The sequence below is a fragment of the Microcaecilia unicolor genome, unplaced genomic scaffold (assembly GCF_901765095.1).
Source record: "Microcaecilia unicolor unplaced genomic scaffold, aMicUni1.1, whole genome shotgun sequence".
NCBI classification, from domain to species: Eukaryota; Metazoa; Chordata; class Amphibia; order Gymnophiona; family Siphonopidae; genus Microcaecilia; species Microcaecilia unicolor.
The window spans coordinates 122196-142296 of NW_021963226.1; the positions used below are offsets into that span (position 1 = coordinate 122196).

Here is a 20101-nt window from a genome sequence, read left to right on the forward strand (position 1 = left end):
TATTTAAATCTTTTTATTAAAGTATAAAAAGGAACAATATGCTGTGCAACTGTTTATAAATTACAAACAGAAAACAATAATAACAATGAGCAGCTATAATAACCCTCCTTCCCACCACCACCCTCTACCCTTCCAACTAGAAAATGACACGGGCACAAAGTTTGTCCCTGTGGGCTCTGTTCCCATCCCCGCCCCGTTGGATCTGTCTCCGTCCCCATCCCTACTCAGGTACAAAATTACATTGTGAGCCCTCCAGGGACATCTTGAGCTACTACTGAAAAAGGTGTGAGCAAATCCAAATAAATAAAGACAAAGCCCAGCTATTGTGTCACACATGTTGCCTGTTAATTCCCCACTCTGGGGCTCATGCTGCATGCTCTTCCACATTTAAGAGCCACTGCGAGTGTCCTTTGCTTCTAAGCTTTTCGAAATGGTGAGATTTACGTGGAACAGCTCATCAGGAGGTAAGCACATGCTCTGCAACAAATTTACAAGAATGTGTTTTTTAAAATTTCTATTACCTTTAAAAGTGGACTAACGGCTACCACACCAATTTACAAAAAGGGATCATTGCAGCACTAGATTTTGTCATAATAGAGATAAAGGGAAACTTAACTAGCAAGACATCTGTATGGCCTATGCAAACTGGCGAGGAACACACACTTTTTTATTACAGGGAGACTGAAAGTACAGCTCCCCTGATAGCTCAGTGGCACAGAATAATAATTCTTGCTAGGAGAAGCTTACGTGACATCTCCTGCTGTCTCCCTAGATCCGATTGCTTGTGATTTTATGGTGATAAACTGCAGTTGATCCAAAACTCTTCCACATTTTGCTGCAAAAAACTCTCTCATCACCTAAGCTACCAATTCCTGCCTGAGCGACATAAACAAGCTCCGATTCTATTTCCTTACTCTGGCAGGTGCAGGGTCACTGCAAGCATCATTTCAATTCACAATTACAGCAAAACCACCATTGTCATTAAAATCTATTTCTCCCTGTGGTGCATACAAATGGAAAATCATAGGAGAAAAAAAAAATCAATTTCACTTTTCAGCAAACACATCTTGTGACTGCCACGTCTCTCCGCAGTGACTAGCCAGCCCATCAAAACTCTTGAACAGCAACCCATACACAAAAACCTGTGCTTCTCGGTGAATGGGCCTGAGAAAACTGCATCCAGCACTTACTCAATACACAAGTCTGAATGCCTTTAGTACAAACACAGCAAAGGCATAATTATCTCCAGTAATACAAGATCCAGAGTATGACACAAGAGATACAACCCCCCCTCCCCCTGAGTTTTAGTAAGGTACAGAATCAAGAAGTGCTACATTCTGGTCTTATAAATCTCAACATGGAACGCAAAAAGATCATCACGCACATCCTCAATCTCCACTATCCTAACTGTAAAGGGCTAAAATATAAATCCACATACGTGACCAGCTTCTTATACATCTGCACGCAGCTATGGAACGCACTACCGAAGGCCATAAAAACAACGCAAGACCTAACCATCTTCCGAAGGCTAATGAAAACAGATCTTTTCAAGAAGGCATATCATAAACATCCATCTTAAATACTAAATAATAACACTATACACGATCTACAAAAAACCAAAATCTTATCACATGACAAGCACTACCACCGTAAACCTTATGTCAAATAGGGTCTCTCTATAGTCGATGACCTAACGTAGGTTATAATCCGATTTATTACTCAGGAACCTTCATGCAATACCATAATGTATTCTTCTCTACCATGTATGTATGCACCTGATATATATATATATATATATATATACACACCATGATCTGTTCCATATATGTTATGTTCCATGTATGTTACCATGTATGTACGCACCTTAACGCAATACAATTTGTAATTCTATTACCCGGAAATGGCAACAGCCATTACGGCAAATGTAAGCCACAATAGGTGGGAAAATGTGGGATACAAATGCTACAAATAAAAAATCTCATTCAAAATTGGGTCCGGTGATTAGTACTATTGAAACAGAGATCTTCACATTATTTTAGAGTTTCCTACTGCTCAAATATATAGAAAAACAGTGTCTTAAACATTCTCATATTCTCATGTTTTTCAAAGGCAACCTCAGCGGCGCTCATTACCAGAAACTTAGATTTGGCAATGTAACTAGTGCCCACTTCTTCATTGGTTTAGCCAATTTCTTAACTTTTCGGTTTCAAACTCTTTTATATTTTTATCAGATTTAACTTATCTTTAATGATCAGACCAAAGGGTTCAGCTGCCCGACATGCATGTTTCGCTCTATATCGAGCTGTGTCAAGGGCTATCCCCTACAGTCTATCCCAGCGTCAGCTCTACTTTATTAAGAAGGGGTAAACCCGTGATAATAAAGTAGAGCTGACGCTGGGATAGACTGTAGGGGATAGCCCTTGACACAGCTCGATATAGAGCGAAACATGCATGTCGGGCAGCTGAACCCTTTGGTCTGATCATTAAAGATAAGTAATTAAATCTGATAAAAATATAAAAGAGTTTGAAACCGAAAAGTTAAGAAATTGGCTAAACCAATGAAGAAGTGGGCACTAGTTACATTGCCAAATCTAAGTTTCTGGTAATGAGCGCCGCTGAGGTTGCCTTTGAAAAACATGAGAATATGAGAATGTTTAAGACACTGTTTTTCTATATATTTGAGCAGTAGGAAACTCTAAAATAATGTGAAGATCTCTGTTTCAATAGTACTAATCACCGGACCCAATTTTGAATGAGATATTTGCTAGAATTTATAGGGGACTGGTATTTAGTTTTTCAAACTAGCCACGTTTTGGTCTTTAGACAAATAAAAAATAAACATGGGGATATGGGCAACTTCCCCTCTTTAAACCCATGGGGTATGTATTACATGCTGCCTAGCTCAGCTATTTCAACATTTCAGATGACGACTGATGCATAAACAAGATTTGAAGCATTATCCTCAGTGGAGACCAGGATGGAGTTTCACAGCAACTTTCTCAGATTGCCTGTTGCTCCAAGAAGCTGCCAAACGTTTCAAAAACCTTTGTGCTCCTAAAAAGAACACTTTTGCCATATTGGGAAAAGCTTGCAGGAAAAAAAAACTGTACAGTTTTCACGTCAAACCTTTTATTAGGAAAACCCTAAATTATTTTATATTTTAGTTTATAAAAGAATGGAGAACTAAGAGAAACCCCCCAAGTTCTTAATCAAGACACTGGTGAGAGTACCAAAATAAAAACGGTGGATTATAAGGGCAAGCTTGTTACGTACTAAGGGAAAGACAAAAAGGACTGGAAATGGTAGATAAATAAACTTTTGGCAGGAAAAGAGAACCAGAGAAGCTCCAGCTACTAACTGAAGTGCCAGGCCCAAGCAACCATTCTGTATACATATGCAGAAAGTAAGATCCTCAAATAGAAACAAATGCTATCAGAGACCAAGAAAATGTGGCAAAAGATTAAAAAACAAAAGTCCCACTTGCATTGGGTTCCACCAGCCTGATTAAAAGAATTTCCAAATGCACTTTGATATATTCCCCGTCATAGGCGTAGTTTGACTGTTTCATTTTGGGGGGGGGGGGGGGGGGGCAAAGAATGGGCAGAGCATATTAGCATATCATTTGCATATATACATATGCAAATGAATATGCTAATATGGAGGAAGGAATTGAAATTTACAGGCAAAATATCACAGATGCACATTTCATAAAGCTGACACATTTCAATTATAAATTATGAATAAAATACTTTATCTACCTTTGTTGTCTGATCATTTAGTTTTTCTATTCGCTTTGGTCCCAGTGTCTTCTGTTTTATGCAGTGTCTTCTTTCCAGTAGGCTTCCCTCTGCTCCCCACCCTCCCAGTCCCATCCATCTCTTGCTCCTTCCCTCTGCTCCCCACCCCTCCCAGTCCCATCCATCTTCTGTTCCTTCCCTCTGCTGTGCCTGCCCTCTCCCAATCCCATCCATCTCCTGGTCCATCCCTCTGCTCCCCACCCCTCCCAGTCCCATCCATCTCTTGCTCCTTCCCTCTGCTCCCACCCCTCCCAGTCCCATCCATCTTCTGTTCCTTCCCTCTGCTGTGCCTGACCTCTCCCCATCCCATCCATCTCCTGGTCCATCCCTCTGCTCCCCACCCTCCCAGTCCCATCCATCTCTTGCTCCTTCCCTCTGCTCCCCACCCCTCCCAGTACCATCCATCTTCCCTCTGCTCCCCACCCCTCCCAGTTCCATCCATCTTCCTTCTACTCCCCCCCCCCCGCGAGGTCCAAGATCGTGACTCCGTTTACCCTCTCTCTTCCTCCCTCCGGCGCAGGCAACAGTCTTCAGCTTTTTCAGCGTTCCTGGCAGCGGTAGCGATGTACACGCTGCCTTCGGTCTGCCCCGGAAGCCTTCTCTTCAAGTTCCTGTTCCCACCTATGCGGGAACAGGAACTTTAAGAGAAGGCTTTGGGGCAGAGCCGAAGGCAGCGTGTACATTGCTACCGCTGCCAGGAACGCTGAAAAAGACTGCTGCCTGCGCCGGAGGGAGGGAGGAAGAGAGAGGGGTAGACGGACACGCTCCTCTCCGTCCGCTTGGCTTCCCTGCCCTCTCTGTCTGCGTCCCGCCTTCCTCTGATGTCAGAGGAAGGCGGGACGCAGACAGAGAGGGCAGGGAAGCCAAGCGGATGGAGAGGAGCGCGTGCCTGCATGTGTTTTTTTTTTTTTTTTTTAACTAATGGCGCGGCGCCGCCTCGTCGTCGTTTGGGGGGGCATTGCCCCCCCTCGCCCCCCCAGTCTACGCCTATGTTCTCCGTATATCTTACACTTTATAAACTCCAGCTCTTTGGTAAAAGATGGGGATCCTCCTCTCCCTCCACCCATAAAAGAATGGACTTCTCTTCACTGGCTCCCACCTAAAGAATGCATCGCATTCAAGATCTGCACAATTGTTCATAAAATCATTCACGGAGAAGCCCCGACCTACATGCTAAACCTCGTGGACCTACCTCCCAGAAATGCTAAAAGATCAGCCCGCACATTTCTTAATTTACACTTCCCCAGCTGTAAAGGACTAAAATACAAACTAACACATGCGACCAGCTTTTCCTACATTAGCACGCAACTGTGGAATGCATTACCAACTAACGCGAAAACAATCAAAGAAATAATCAACTTCCGCAAACCTCTGAAAACCTCTCTCTTCAACAAGGCCTACCACGAGAACCCATAGCTTAATTATAACACTTCACCACTCCACCCTTACTCTGGAAGTCATACTTCTATAACTGTTTGCGTAGCTCTTTCCTGTCATCCTTGATCTTGTTGTTACACCAATTGTATCTTTTACCCTGGAATGGCGATGCCATAACTGGACTTTGTAAGTCACATTGAGCCTGCAAATAGGTGGGAAAATATGGGATACAAGTGCAATAAATAAATAAATAATTCAATGTGACAGCTCATATGACATCCTATGAGTGGAGGAGTGGCCTAGTGGTTAGGGTGGTGGACTTTGGTCCTGGGGAACTGAGGAAGTGAGTTCGATTCCCGGCACAGGCAGCTCCTTGTGACTCTGGGCAAGTCACTTAACCCTCCATTGCTCCATGTAAGCCGCATTGAGCCTGCCATGAGTGGGAAAGTGCAGGGTACAAATGTAACAAAAATAAAATGGTATAATATATCCCACTGAGTTTTCAGTTCATGTGTGTTGATATTTTCTGTACAGGTAGATGCTCTTCTGTGTGGGGATCACAGGGAAAGAGCTTATAAGAAAAATGTCTTCCTGGGTCAGGAACAGAAGGGATATCAAAATGATGATTTTTTTTCTTCCGGCATCTTCCTCTCGCTCCTTTGGGCTTCCAAATGGACAATGCACATGTGCACGGACCTCTACTGATACCACAGTTTCATAAATATTCCTTTCAAAGCAGATGAGGTGTACCTCTCATTTTAATAGATCAAACACAGTAAGGAAATGGAGCCACTCTATGGAACCAAAAGTCCTTTATTACAATCCAGCACAATGTATATAACCCAACACAGCTATCAGCTGTTATGCTTATTCACGGATTGTATTGCTGCTCCAGTTTTATGCAAATTGGCACAAAGAAGCGGTATTTTGGAGCCCTATTTGTATATGAATGCTGTTCCTTTATTTATTTACTAGTAAAAATGGCCAGTTTCTGGCGCCGATGAAACGGGCGCTAGCGGGCACGGGACTCCCTTCCCCTCCCCTTCCGGTACCTGTTCCGTCAGCCCAGGAAAGAAAGAGCCCCTCTTTCCTCCCGTAGCGGTGGCTTCCTTGCTGCATGGTGTGGGAGTCGGGCTCTCGGCGTTTCAAAATGGCTGCCGAGAGTTGAAGTCTCGCGAGGCAGCTTGAACTCTCGGCGGCCATTTTGAAACGCCGAGAGCCGGACTCCCACACCATGCAGCAAGGAAGCCACCGGTACGGGAGGAAAGAGGGGGCTCTTTTTTTCCTGGGCCGCTGTAACAGGTACCTCTAGACCACCAGGGAGACACGCATAAGAGGAGGGGAGGTGACAGGAAGGGAGGGAGGTTGGTGAGGTTAAGCGTGTGCAACCGTGGGCGGGGCTATGTGGCGAAAAGGGCGGGGTTGATGTGCACATCAGCGGCGGCTGGGATTTCTTGGAAGGGAGGAGTAGGGAAACACGCTGCTCCCCGTGCGTTAATTTGTTTTCATGTTCCACCCTCGACGTCATCACGTGTGACGCGAGGGGGGGCATGAAGATGGTGTGGTGGCTTCACCACCATGAAACCACGAACCGGTGTGTGAGTGACTTCAGTGACGTCAGTGTCCTCAGAACGTTGAGGCTGCGTTTTATTATAGTAGATTACATTTGTACCCCGCTCTTTCCCACATACAGCAGGTCCAGTGCGGCTTACATAGTAAAAGAAAGCATCTTACATGGTAAAGAATACTGTAGGAACAGTATAAAATTGTGATGATCATAACTACTTACATTATGAAAGGCATTACAAAGGACATGTGAAAAGAACGTAATGAACTTTGTATGAGTTGAGACCCCTAATGCAGGCAATTTTTTCTGAAACACAGCTGTGTCGGGTTATCTACATTGTGCTGGACTGTAATAAAGGGCTTTTGGTTCCATAGAGTGGCTCCATTTTCTCACTGTGTTTGATCTGCTCAGTCCTTCTCTGTTGTTGTCCTGCCATTTTAATACTATCAGCAAAATACCATAGTTTCCTCCATCCCGTAAGGCAGCAACATGAATCTGTCTAGCAGGTGTCACATTTTTTCAGTAGTAGCTAGGATTCTCTGACCTGTCCAGTCACTAACAAGGCTGTGAAAAAATTAAATGTTAAAACAGAAGAAATGACTGTACAGATAGGCGCACTCAAGTTATTAAAGAGAATTCATGAAACAGGTATATGTTTTCAGCACAGAGATAATATCACTGATACCATAAATCCGGAAGTAAATTCGGCTCCTCCGGTTCCCTGCTCCCTCTGCTGTTACTTCCTGTTCCTGCTCAGAGTTAGATAATCTAATGACAGTATACAGTGTTTTTAATTGAAAAAAAATGTTGAACATTTACTTAATTATAAGGAGCAGTACTGGATTTTCAGTTAAAAATGCTACATCCCCGAGGTTTAAATGCAGAGCTGGAATGGTGGACTTTATGATTGGGTCCTTCAGAATGCATCTTTATCCTCTCATCTTCGTGTTTGCTGATCAGCTGTTTATTATTTGGTGACATAAGATGCCGTTCGCCATCTTTCATGATGTTGAGTGAGACATCAAATGGAACGCCTGTGAGTTGTCAGTGGATATTAGTCAAAGAATTTTTTTTTTAAAGAACCTTTTGTTGTTTTTTTTTTTTTTTTAGATATTTTGAGTGTGTTTATTTTTGTGCAGTAAACCTCTACCCTGAAGAAGTCGAAACTTGGCCATGTTGGCAGAGGTTCCAGTTTTTTTCAAGCTAAGTGGCTTTTGAGTTTTTGATAAGAGACTGCAATATATGATATAAAACACTAAAAATTGGGATCAATGAGAATTATACCACATAAGAAGTTGTTAAAATGCAGTATCTGTGCTGTGACATCTGAAGATCCCTGTATAATCGTTAAGAATGTTTGTGACCAACGGTGACACGTATTACTTATGGTGAGGTTACTGGGAGTTATTTTCTTAATTTGAGTTTTGCCTTCCCTGCATGAATAAAATTGGTCCTATTTATTGGATTTATCCCGTGCCTAACTATAGGCAGTTAAGCACATAACTGCAAGAATTCTATAAGATATATGCGTAGATGCCAGGCACGCCTCCTTGCAGGTGCATGCTATGGAAACTGCACGCACATTTTATAGAATACAGAAGAAGACTAAGGGTAGTTATGTGGGTAACTGCTAATTAGTGCCAATGAGCATCTATAATGGAATTAAGGTATGCACATAACTGACCTTATTCTATAACCTGGACACACAACTTTGCGCGCTGAGCATCAAGTCGAGCGAGCAAATTTGTAGAATGAGGGGGGTAGGTGTTTAAGTATCACAGTGAGTAAGGAAAATGGGCCCGGCAGTCTGCCAAAATAAATAAAACAAACTAACAAACCAGAAAAAAAGGACATTACAAATATCATCAACGAATGTAGTAAAGTTCTGATATGCTGTGTGGTCAATGCTCAAATCGATATATGCACATCAATGCATGCCTGTAAAAATGCAGGCCCACTGACTGGTTAAATTGTAACTAGATAGTGATTGTTGGCTGGTTAAAGCTTATTTACTTAGCTGTGGGTGTGCTCAGAGGTGTTTTAGGGGCGGGACTTAAAGAATCTAAAAGCCCTGATAATTGGCCCTATGCGCTTACCGTTATTTACTTAATCAGGACTGTATAAAACAGCTATTCTAAACTCAACTGGATAACTTAATGCAATTGCATTTCAGATCAAAATCCACTGTTTGACTTAAGCAGATAAGAGGGGTTAGTTATTTAGGTATATTATGGCCAATAAGGCACATTAATTTAAGTTACCACAAGCTACATCATAAAGAGGTGCAAAGAATGCAAAACACCTCATTATATATAAACCGATGTTATTTTTTCTGCCGCATCAGGGCCCTAACCCATGAACCTATGCTCCCAGGCTGCTGTGGGTAAAAAGCAATGACTATCCAGTCCCCCCCCCCCCCCCCCCCAAATATTCACAAACCCAAACACTCCCAAGAGCCAAGCTCTGCCCCCACCGACAAGGACCCATACCTCCCACTCTCTCCCCAAAGATTTCTTACGCTCCTTCTCCCAGTAGGACACCAGGGCTTACTGGAAGGCATCTCTGGTGGCCTACTGGAGGCCAGGAAGAAACAATCTCCAGTCACTTCTGCCCAAGCTGGGTTCAAAACAGTGGCCATGATTCCAAGTGGTAGTCTCGCAGTACTACTGGCTGCCATTTTGAACTCGGTGCCAGCAAGCACAGAGCAACTGAGGATTTTTCCTTCCTGGCCTCCACCAGACAACCAAGGATGCCTTTTGAGTAGGCCCGGGGGGGGGGGGGGGGGAGAGGGTGGTGGTGGTGGCTGGGGAATACATCCTTGTGAAGTGAGGGGTCAGGTTAGGGACCTTTTCAGGGAAGGTGGCAGGCTTGTTGGGGGGGGGGGGGGGGGAAGAGGGGAGGCCAATGCTTTTTACCTACAGCAGCCCCTAAAAAATGGAGACTGGGGGCATTGAGCCACAGGTTAGTGGCCTGATGCTCCTGGGCTGTAGAGTAACTCCCATGGTAAATAAAGATGTTGTAAAAGCCCAGCTTTTATCACACCTTAATAACTACCCTCTGAGTAAGCTTAAAATCTGCTTAAAGATAACTGGATAAGTCATCTGATTATCCTTAATCAGCTTGAGTCCCGTCGAATATCAGCCCCTGCATTTTCTTTTGTCAAAGACATTTTTTGGTTTCTACCTGCTCATCTATCTTTCTCTGCAACTGGACCACTTTGTTCTCCATTCCAATGTTCAGCTTCTTCAGGTGCTGGGCAGACCGAGCTTCAATCTTCAGCTGCTTTAGTTCTCTCCTGGCTTTCATGCGCCTGAAGTAACACTGGACAACTATAGCAGAACTGCGGAAGAGGATGAAATGGCGCCGAGCCATCCATCTCCGCATGTGCTTCTGAATGATGACAGCCTTGTGTTGCAGTAGGAGCTAAAAGAGAAAGAAGGAATTTGTAAGGGAAGAGGGGATGTGTAGGGGGATCGAGGGGGTGGGGAGCGGAGAGACAACAAACTACTTCTTCTTCGGGTTTAATGAAAATATCTTAGTTGAGGGCTGTACACAGTGGTGTGCTGGAGCGGGCTCTCACGGGCTCGAGAGAGCCGTTTGTTAAGTTTTTAAGAATTTTGGGAGCCGGTTGTTAAAGTAGGGCCCTCCATGGCTACTTTAACAAGTGGCTCCCAAAATGTGGGCTTGGGCCCCCTGCTGAATTATCTTTTACTTTGCTGGCAGTGATGCTGGCCCCACCAGCCAAGTAAATAGACTACTGCCCTGCTCCTTGTTTCTGACTCTGAGCATCAGGCTGGGACTTTTCATGCAAGCGCAAGAAGGTTCCATCATGCTGCTCAGAGCCAGAAACAAGCAGCAGAGAATGGTGGCAGTCCATTTATTGGCTGGTGGAGCTCGGCAAAGGTATGCCTAGCGTGCCTGCACAAGGGAGGGGAGAGAGAGGCATGTATTCCCCCCTCCCCCCCCACCAAATTTCAGGGCTGGTTATGCCCGGAGAGAGAGCCCGTTGTTAAAATTTTACCAGCACACCCTGGCTGTACAGAAGGGTTTTTTCAACCCAGTCCTCAGGACACACTCAGGCATGACATCAGCAATCAATATAAATGAGGTAGTGCATGCAAATCTTATCTCCGCTGTATGCATATTTATCTCCTGCATAATCACATGGGTATCCTGAAAACATGACTGGCAGTCCCAGGGATTGGGCTGAGAACCACAGCTGTAAAGTGATGAATCAGCTACACAGGAAGATCAGAAAAAATGACAGTAAATGTTAATTAAAAAAAAAAAACAACCCACACAAATAAACTTGTTGAGTGGGAAAGTCAGATTACGTTAAATGCCAAGTAACTGTTGCTTAATTTAATACAGTATTCTTTATTATGGTAATATAGAGAAAAGGTCAATCAGACTAATGAAGATATATTGGTATAGCAGATATTTTTATTTGAACAGGTTCTGTATTCTCCTCAGGCTACATTAAAATAACTCCCAAATGCTGTCGCATCAATCACAGTGTCTTTGGAAGATAAGGTAATCTCCATTCCTTGTATGATCTAAAAACAGAGTCCCACAGGACGAAGCTCTATACATTCTTCTTTAACAGGTTAAGCCAAAGGGTGGACCAGCTATGGTCTGTGATGCATTATTTCTGGCCCTCTCCTCGTCAGAAATTCAGGCCTGCTGGCCTAGTGCTAGAATTGTTAATATGCGTTATTCCACATTAACGCCTATTACTGAAGTTTAACATGGTGTAAAATCACATTAACGTGTCTTAATCAGTGGAGAGGAGCAGAGGAGTAGCAGGCTGAGAACCAAGGGACTCCGGCTCAAATCCCACAGCAGCTCCTTGTGATCTTGGGCAAGTCACATAGGGCCAGATTTAGTAAATGATGCTGTTAAGATCCATGCTAAGCAGTAATTCTATAAAGGTGGCTTAGCGCTAAATAGCACTTTGGCCGTGAGGACTTATGCCTGTTGAAGCCTGGTGTAAATCCTCACGCCCAACTAATGGCAGTTGGGCACATAAATCCAAGTATTTTGTAAAATTTCTGGGAACGTCCCTAATCCTCATGCCTCTCCCATAGACCAGTGGCATAGCTACGTGGGGCCTGAGGCCCCAGTAGATTTGGCCCTGGCCCCCCTGCCAACGATCCCCTTGAACCCCCCTCCCGCCACCAACTCTCCCCCGCCGTCGCCGCCCGCCCCGCATCAGATACCTTTTTTGCCAGCTGAAGAGAGGCTTCTTCAGCGCCCGAGTAGCGCCTTCGTTCAACGAAGTTCCTACGATCAGCTGTTTCGACGCCTTACGTCCTGCACCGTGCATGTAGCCCCATGCAGGACGTAAGGCGTCGAAACAGCTGATCGCAGGAACTTCGTTGAACAAAGGCGCTACTCGGGCGCTGAAGAAGACTCTTTCGGCTGGCAAAAAAGGTATCTGATGCGGGGCGGCGGGGGGCGGTGATGGCGGGGGAGAGTTGGTGGCGGGAGGGGGGTTCAAAGGGATCGTCGCAGGCCGGCGGGGGGGGGGGGGGGGCCAATGTGGCGGCGGCTCGTGGGGGAGGGGGCGGCAGCGGGGCGGCTAAACAGTGTCCCCCACCTCGGGCTCTGGCCCCCCTTCCTGGCGAGGTCTGGCTATGCCCCTGCCATAGGCACACCTATTTTTGAGTTGCATGCTATGAAATTTAGACACGCATACTATAAAACAGGGCGTAGGGCAGATGTGCATGTGCAACTCCTAATTACTGCCAATCAAGTCCAATAATTGACTAATTAGTTTACACGTGCATCTGGGATCAGCATGCACATTTAGTTGACATATAGAATCCAGGGGTTAACTCTTCATTGCCTCATGTACAAACTTCGATTGTGAGCTTTCCAGAGACAGAAAAATACCTACTGTAACTGAATGTACACGGTTTCAATAGCTTTCTTGTTTGCAGGCAGTATACGAGAAATCAAAGTAATGTGGGAGAAATGTGTTAAGGTAGAATAATTCACCTTAATGCATGCCAGTAAATCTAGTCCTAAGTCTCAGACATTAGACCTCCAACCAGTCCCAGCCCATCAGGGCTCTGAAAAAGTTTGCCCATCCTTGTTTTAAGCATTGAAGTACTGAAAAATGAAGAGGGAAAGGCCTTATCCTATGTTCACTGAAATACCAAAGAAGATTTGTAAAGGATAGTGCGAAATACCTCATGATAACTTCTCCTGGTAAACATGCCTCTTGTGAAGGCCTGGATTGTGAGAGCTGCTTTGCGGATCTTCAGGTAGATCTGACGGACCCGCACCATGCGGTATTGCTTCTGGAAGATTATGGCAGCTCTCGTCTTCCGCAGATAGTCTGCCAGTCTGAGAAAGGTTACCGAAACAGCAGCCATGTCACCATCATTAAAATGAAACAGAAAAAGTGAGAGGAAATTAAATTAATTGGCCAGTTGCTTATAAAACCAATCAAGAAAACTAAGAAATTACTGAAAGAATACCAATTAGAGGAAAGATGCTTCCAGTTCCCATTAACATTTTTTTACTGGAGTCACTTGATTATCTGGTTTTCCCTGAGCTTTCTAGTGTTCCTGATATGGTCTTTTAGCTGAGGCCTTTTTGATGAATGCCATTGCTTCCATGTTACCCAATATGGCCCTATTTTCACAAAGGTGCTTATCTTTGAAGCCCCTTTCGTGATTTAGAAATTTGAATCCTGGCACATATCTGGGTGTGGTTTGGGCAGGAGGAGGGCAATGCGAAAATAGTCATGCATTCACCATTTCAGAAAGTGAGAATATGTCTGTGAACCCCAAAGGTAGTTCAGTGAGACTACCACTAGGGGTCCGTGTTGCCATTTGACGGAACCAGATGGGATGAGAGCAAAGGGGCCAGTTCCCACCCCGTTCCACTTCACCATGATGAATTCTGTTGAGTTCTAGGGTTGTGGGGAGGTAGGGTTTTGGTACATGTGAGGGACTTTGCATTAGAGGGAAGGACTTGGAGGGGGATCTGGGAGCAGCTCAAGAGTTGGGGTGGGGGGGGAGGATTGTGTTTCACTGCTCCAGATGTGTAATGTTAATCACCTAATATCATTCAATTCCCCACATAGGTGCTACAGTACCAAACAACATGTCTATATGGCAGGGTGCTCACCATCGATATTATCAATATTTGCCTTTCTAAAATGAGGCCTTCTCCTAGATGTAGCTGACACAGGGATGTTCATGCCAACATGCATCTTAGAAAGGGATTTATGTTGGCAGATCCTTTTTCTAAAATACCTGCAAAATTGTAGACGTCCCAACTTGGATGTCTCAATTCTGGTTTGTGCATCCTTTCTAAAATGCCACTCAACATCTACCAAAATTATTTCAAATCATATTCAACTATACAATACATTCTATCTGTATGGGAAATTTCTACAGGTCTTTTTGTTTTAGAAGACATTCATTAGACAATTAAATACGATTTGTTGAGACCCGTTTAACACCACACATCTTTCTAAGGCACTGTTTTTGAGTTCTCCAATAATGTTCATGGCTTATTGCATCAGTCAAAAATCAAAGCCCACTAAATCCTAGAATCAAATATGAAAATCTACACAGATTTGGACAACACATCCATATGTCAACATATAAAAGAAATATGGGAGGTCACAAAACATTTATCTCTGAATCAAACCAATGTCTTAATCAAAGACCCTTCAACCCATGTTTGAATGAAAAGGCTTAATCTGTCATCCAGGGAAAGCATGCATGCACAGTATATGGATCAATGTTATATCGATCTATACAGTTTGTTGATATCTTTAGTATCATATTCTCACACTACTCATTATTTTGCAACTAAGTTTCAGCTAAGATAGCCATCATGGAGAGGAGTAGCCACCTAGTGGCTACTGCAGAGGACTGAGAACCTGGGGAACTGGGTTCAATTCTCATGCAACTCCTTTTGACTCTGGGCAAGTCAATTAACCTTCCATTGCACCAGGTACAAAAAACTTAGACTGGGAGCCCATTAGGGACAAAGAAAGTACCTGCGTATAATAATTGTAAACTGCTTTGATTGTACCATAGAAAGGGGTATATCAAATCCCATTACCCTTACCCTTCAACTAAAAATCCAGGTAAATATTTGACAGACTCTACGTTCTTTCAGCCTGAGTGGTGACCAATACTAATTTATAATTAACTGAATAATTGGCCATGTAGAAACCTTGCAAAGGTTAGAAAGGAGGCTGCAGACCTTTTGATCATAAAAACTTGCCCTTGCTTTGCTTGCCCTTGTTCCAGTCCATTTCTCCAGCCTGCCTGTCCTTGTTCCAGTTCATCTCTCCAGCCTGCCTACCCTTGCTCATACTCCCTTTCCTTGGAATGATTTCCTGGCTTTTTACCTCAGCTTGTCTGCTCAAATCCTTTGGACTGCTGCCTGTCCTGACTCCTGCTTGCCTAAATGTGCCTTGAACTGCCCCCATGACTCCTGGGATTGTTTGGACTTTGAGTCTCTTTAGTGCCATTGTTGGTATCCAAACCAGATTGCCTGCTCTGTTACAATACTCCCTACTCTCTGGCTGTACCTCTAGACTCAGCCAGCCCTGGTCCTAGCCTGGGCATGATTGCCTGCCACCAATCAGGGCCTGCCTAGTCTCCAGGATAATTAGGCAGTGTCAACTCAGCTGTGGCCCAAGGGCTCACCCTCCCTGGCCCATGATAACTTCTAAAGATGTTGGAGGAGTCCGTTTCCAAATTTCACCCATTATCAGAACTCCTTTATTCGTAATCAAGGCTCCAGTTGGTTCCTTTTTCATATACCTCCATATCATCTAAGTCTCCAATACTTATACCAACTTGGTTGGTATTAATATAAGCTGCCCTATCCTAATTTGTTTGATCCATGAGATGACTCAAATTAAACAATTTAATTCTCGTTCTGTAATACGTGCTGCCACTGATGTATGTAATCACCTTAAATCATGCCTTTTTTAAAAGTCAAACTTTTTATGATTTACCTTTAGGAATAATTCCAGGACTCTTACTGGTAATGCTCGCATTGATTGGTAAAACTGACGTGCTAATAATGATCTCTGGTTAGTTTCCCCAATTATTGAGTAATGGAAAATGAAATCCTTCTCTCAATTACAGAGTTAATTTGTCTACCTTACTCAATTGTTTTTAACTGCCATCATTTACGTCAGGCTTTGAAAAGCTCAGGGTTGAAATTCAAGAACTTATCCTTGGGTCCCTTACTTAAGTCCTTTTTATCTGCTTACCCATTACATAAACATTCCACCTCATTATTCTATACATTTTTCCAAAATCATGCTAAGAATTTTTATCTTTCCAAAAGGCTTGGGAAAGTGACTCCTTGCACTCAGATTGTATGTGATGTGTGCCCTCTGCTATTACAGACTGCCTCAAGACCTACCTCCAACTGTACTGATATACTACTGGAACGGGCTCGTCGCAACCTAGGCCCGGCACACAACAATAAATCTTGTGAAATAATTGCCTGCTTTCACGCTTATCAGCTGAAGGAGCTGGTTCTTTTGGCAGAACGCAAGGCAGGTGAGAGTGCAATATAAGGACGTAAAAATAGATTTTTTTTTCAGGATTTATCAAGCACCACTATACAAAAATGGTGTGACTTAAAAGACATTACATATTTACTTAGGCGGGGGAGAGAATCAAGTTAAGTGGGTTATTCCCACTTGGATTATCATTCATGGTGAGTGGGAAAACCTATCGCATGACAACCATGCTGGAGGCCTGTAACTATATGGGTAGAGGGGTTTGTGGAAGGAGGGGGAACCACAGCCCCAGTCATCCTCTCGTGGCCTTGTCCGCATAGAGCCCCTGAATGGGCTGATCACCTAAAACGATATTCTGCTGACTTCTCCCACCTTGAGGAATTGCTTGAATTATGGTCTTCATTGCCAGTTATGTTTCTCTGGTTTGGACCCTTGAAGCTCCTTTAGCTGACTTCCTATTACCAGCTGATCTGATCAACGAGTTCTGTGGACTATAGCACCACTAGAGCGTCTTCTTACCCTTCATAATATGATGCTTTATTGGTTTTAGTTGATTTGGTTTTTTTTTGAGGACTATTAGCACATTCAGGGCATGATGATTGTATTCAGGGAATTGGAGGGGTGTTGGGAAGCAGCGGGTATTAAGGGAATGGGTGGGAGGGTTTTTTTTTAACTCATTTGCTAGCTGTGTCCATATACATCTACATAATACATAATGACCATTTACATGCAACTTGGGAGGGTTTAATGGGTGGAGGAGTGCTTTGTTGGAGGCATGGTGTGAGGTCCTTTTCCCCTCAATGATTACCATTAGCATTGTCACTTGGAATGTTTGTGGCATAAATTCGCCCATTAAGCGTAAGAAGAGTTTTCAAGCTTTGCAACACCGAGGGGTGGGAATCGGAATCACATTCCATCAAGAAACCCACCTGAGTATAGTGTAACATGGTAAACTTTGTAAGGAATGGGTGGGTCATTGTTTTGTATTTATGTCTTGTTTTTATTATGTATGCAATTTTGGAAACCACCTAGGTTTTAAGGTGGTATATAAATTTTAAAATAAATAAATATAAAAATTGTTATCATTCCATCACTCCTATTTCTCATAGAGCTGGAACTATCATCTTGACTAATAAAAATATCCCTTTTACAGAACTTGGGGTGTTTCATGATGACCAGGGTAGATGAGTAGTGATTCATGCATCCTTTACGGGAAGCCCTACTTGTTAGTTTCACTTTATGCCCCCAACATCCAAAATAGCTCCTTTTCCCCTGAACTTCTTTAGGACTCTTCTGGGTTGTTCTGGCTTCTCTATTGTGTTGGACGATGACTTTAATGCTGTGGTGGACATGAGTTAGGGCAAAAAAAAAAAACCCTTTAACACTGGGGACCAATCGGTGGGGGAGGGAAGATCTGTTGTGCCCAAGTCTGAACCTCCTAGATATTTGGTGCATCTGCACCCTGGGGAATATGGCTTTACACATGTCTCTAGGGCACATCTTGTGCCAGCCACATTGATCTTGACTTCTGAGCACATTTTTTCCCACAATGGAGACTGTGAAATCCTCCCCAGTGGCATCTCCAATCATGCGATGATGCAGCTTAATGCTTTCTTTGGCACATAAGGAGCTGTGCCCTTGTGGCATATGCCTCTGTTCCTTAAGGATGATGTCAACTTTCAAAAATATGTTGTCACTAAGTGGAAGAATATGGTACCAATAATAAACAGCATGTGGACACAACTGGTTTATTTTGGGAAGCGAGCAAAGCAGTGCTGGGGGGGGGGGGGGGGGGAGATTATTTCATATCATCGCAAAAAGCAGCTAAATCGAAGCATTTTACTTTTGCATACTGAGCTGCAGCACGCACAGTAGAAACTAGCTAAACATCTCACTAGAGAGAACAGGCAGCAGTTCTTTTTCAGTTGCAATGCTCCCTTAATGAACGTCTTCATAAAATACACTGTGCAGCCTGCAGTTTCAGCAGCATCATTCTTGAAATACGGCAATAGGATGGGCACCTGTTTGGTTCATGCAGAAACGGGCCCTCGCTTCATCCCCCTTATTAGGGCACCGAGTGGCAGACCCATAGCAAATTAACTCCTTCATTTGTAAAATGTTACCTAATTGTTATAAAATGCTATACACAAACACAGAGGATTTGGTTGGCCTCACAGAATCTTTCTTTCAAGATTTGCTACCCAAGTTAACAGCTGAAGACTTAGAGTTACTTAACACCTCCCTTCATGGGGGGAAATACTACATGCTATCAAGATCATGGCTTCTTTGAAAAGCCTGGGCCCTGATGGGCTCCTGTTCGATTTTGTGAACTCCTGGCCTCACAAGTCACCCTAACACTTTTGGCGGTTATACAGAGGCATGCAGAAAGGTGTCTTTCCAGAAACCCTGAGGGGGCGGGCCGTGGTGGCCCTAATTAAAAACCGGGTAGGGATCCTCAGTCTACATTTTCTTATAGGCCGAGTTCCCTACTAATCATGAATGTCAAGTTCTATGCCAAAGTTTTGGCATAGAATGTTGGATACTGTCCCCCATTTAGTGGGTCAGCATTAGGCTGGCTTTGTGAAAGGGCGCAATGCAGTGGCCAATGTGTGCCATCTGTTGTGTGCATGGAGGCGGCACAAACCTATAGGTAACAAGCGCTGTTGGTGGTTTCAATATTGAGAAAGCCTTTGACATGATCACCTGGCACTACCTTTGGTTGGTTTGGGTTTTCAACGTTTTGGGTTTGCTGGTCCAATCCTCTCAATGATCCATTTGCTTTATCGGGATCCATGGGCCCAGGTCCGGTCCAATGGGGTTACTTTCCCCAGGTTTGCTATCCAAAAGGGTAGATGACAAGTTTGTCCCCTGTCCCCCACTTTGTTAATTTTAGGCATAGAGCCCCTGGCCCTTAAATTAGCAGGGGACCCAGTGGTCCCAGGCATTAGGGTGGGTCAGCGAGAATTCAAATTGGCCTTGTTTGCTGATAAATTAGTAGCTCTTACTGACCCACAACTAGCTCTACCCCGAACCTTACCCATCCTGGAGGAGAATGGTTCCATCTCGGGCTTGTGGATCAATTGGGATAAGTCAGAGGCATTACCCTCTCTCCCAGGATTTGGCTAAGACCAGGCCTGGCCTTTTTCACTCAGCTGAGCAGGGGATACATTGAAATATCTGGGATTACAACTTCCCAGAGATGTTGCCTGTTATATCAAGTAACATTTTTACCCTTATGAGAATACTAGTTCTTTATGTACAAAGTGGGAAGCGTTGCCTCTATCCCTAGGGGGTAAATCCAGCTCCTGAAAATGGTCCTTTTACCAAAATGGATTTACCCTTTATTGCATCTTCCACTAATTCTTAAACCAAATGGCTTGTGCACATGGAATTGACTGATTAGAAGTTTATATGGAGAGGGGGGGGAGGAAAACAAACCTGCACCTCTCCCCGTCAAATGCAGTTTTCCCAATGGGAGGGAGGATTGGGGCTTCTGGATTTACGAGCTTAATATTGCTTGTTATCTCCAATATGCTAGAGATTTATCATACCAATGAGTTTTGTGATGTGGTATTTGAACATGCATTTGGGGTTCCTTATCACTTGGCTTTAAGTTCTTAAGGCCAGAGCAGCTTGTTTGACGAGGCCCATAAAGAACAATATTTTGATTTGGCCTCCATGCCACGCTCCAAATATTTATCTATTGTGGGCTATGCCGATTTCTCTCCGGGTCTTGGCCTGGGAAAATTTTGTGCATGGGCAGAGCAGGGTATAGAAGTAACATAGTAACATAGTAAATGACGTCAGAAAAAGACCTGCACGGTCCACCCAGTCTGCCCAATAAGA

At 43.9% G+C, this 20101-nt stretch overlaps 1 protein-coding gene across 1 annotated transcript in view; it reads right to left on the minus strand.

Moving 5' to 3' along the window:
• Positions 1-13121, minus strand: part of LOC115459087 (unconventional myosin-Vb-like) — a gene marked incomplete at its 3' end in the record, with an annotated part of 135313 nt that extends 122192 nt beyond the window's left edge. Inside the window, 2 exon segments of the mRNA XM_030188955.1 lie at positions 9925-10164; positions 12936-13121. Coding sequence (XP_030044815.1) covers positions 9925-10164; positions 12936-13121 — 426 coding nt within the window.
• Between the last annotated feature and the right edge of the window lie 6980 nt (positions 13122-20101).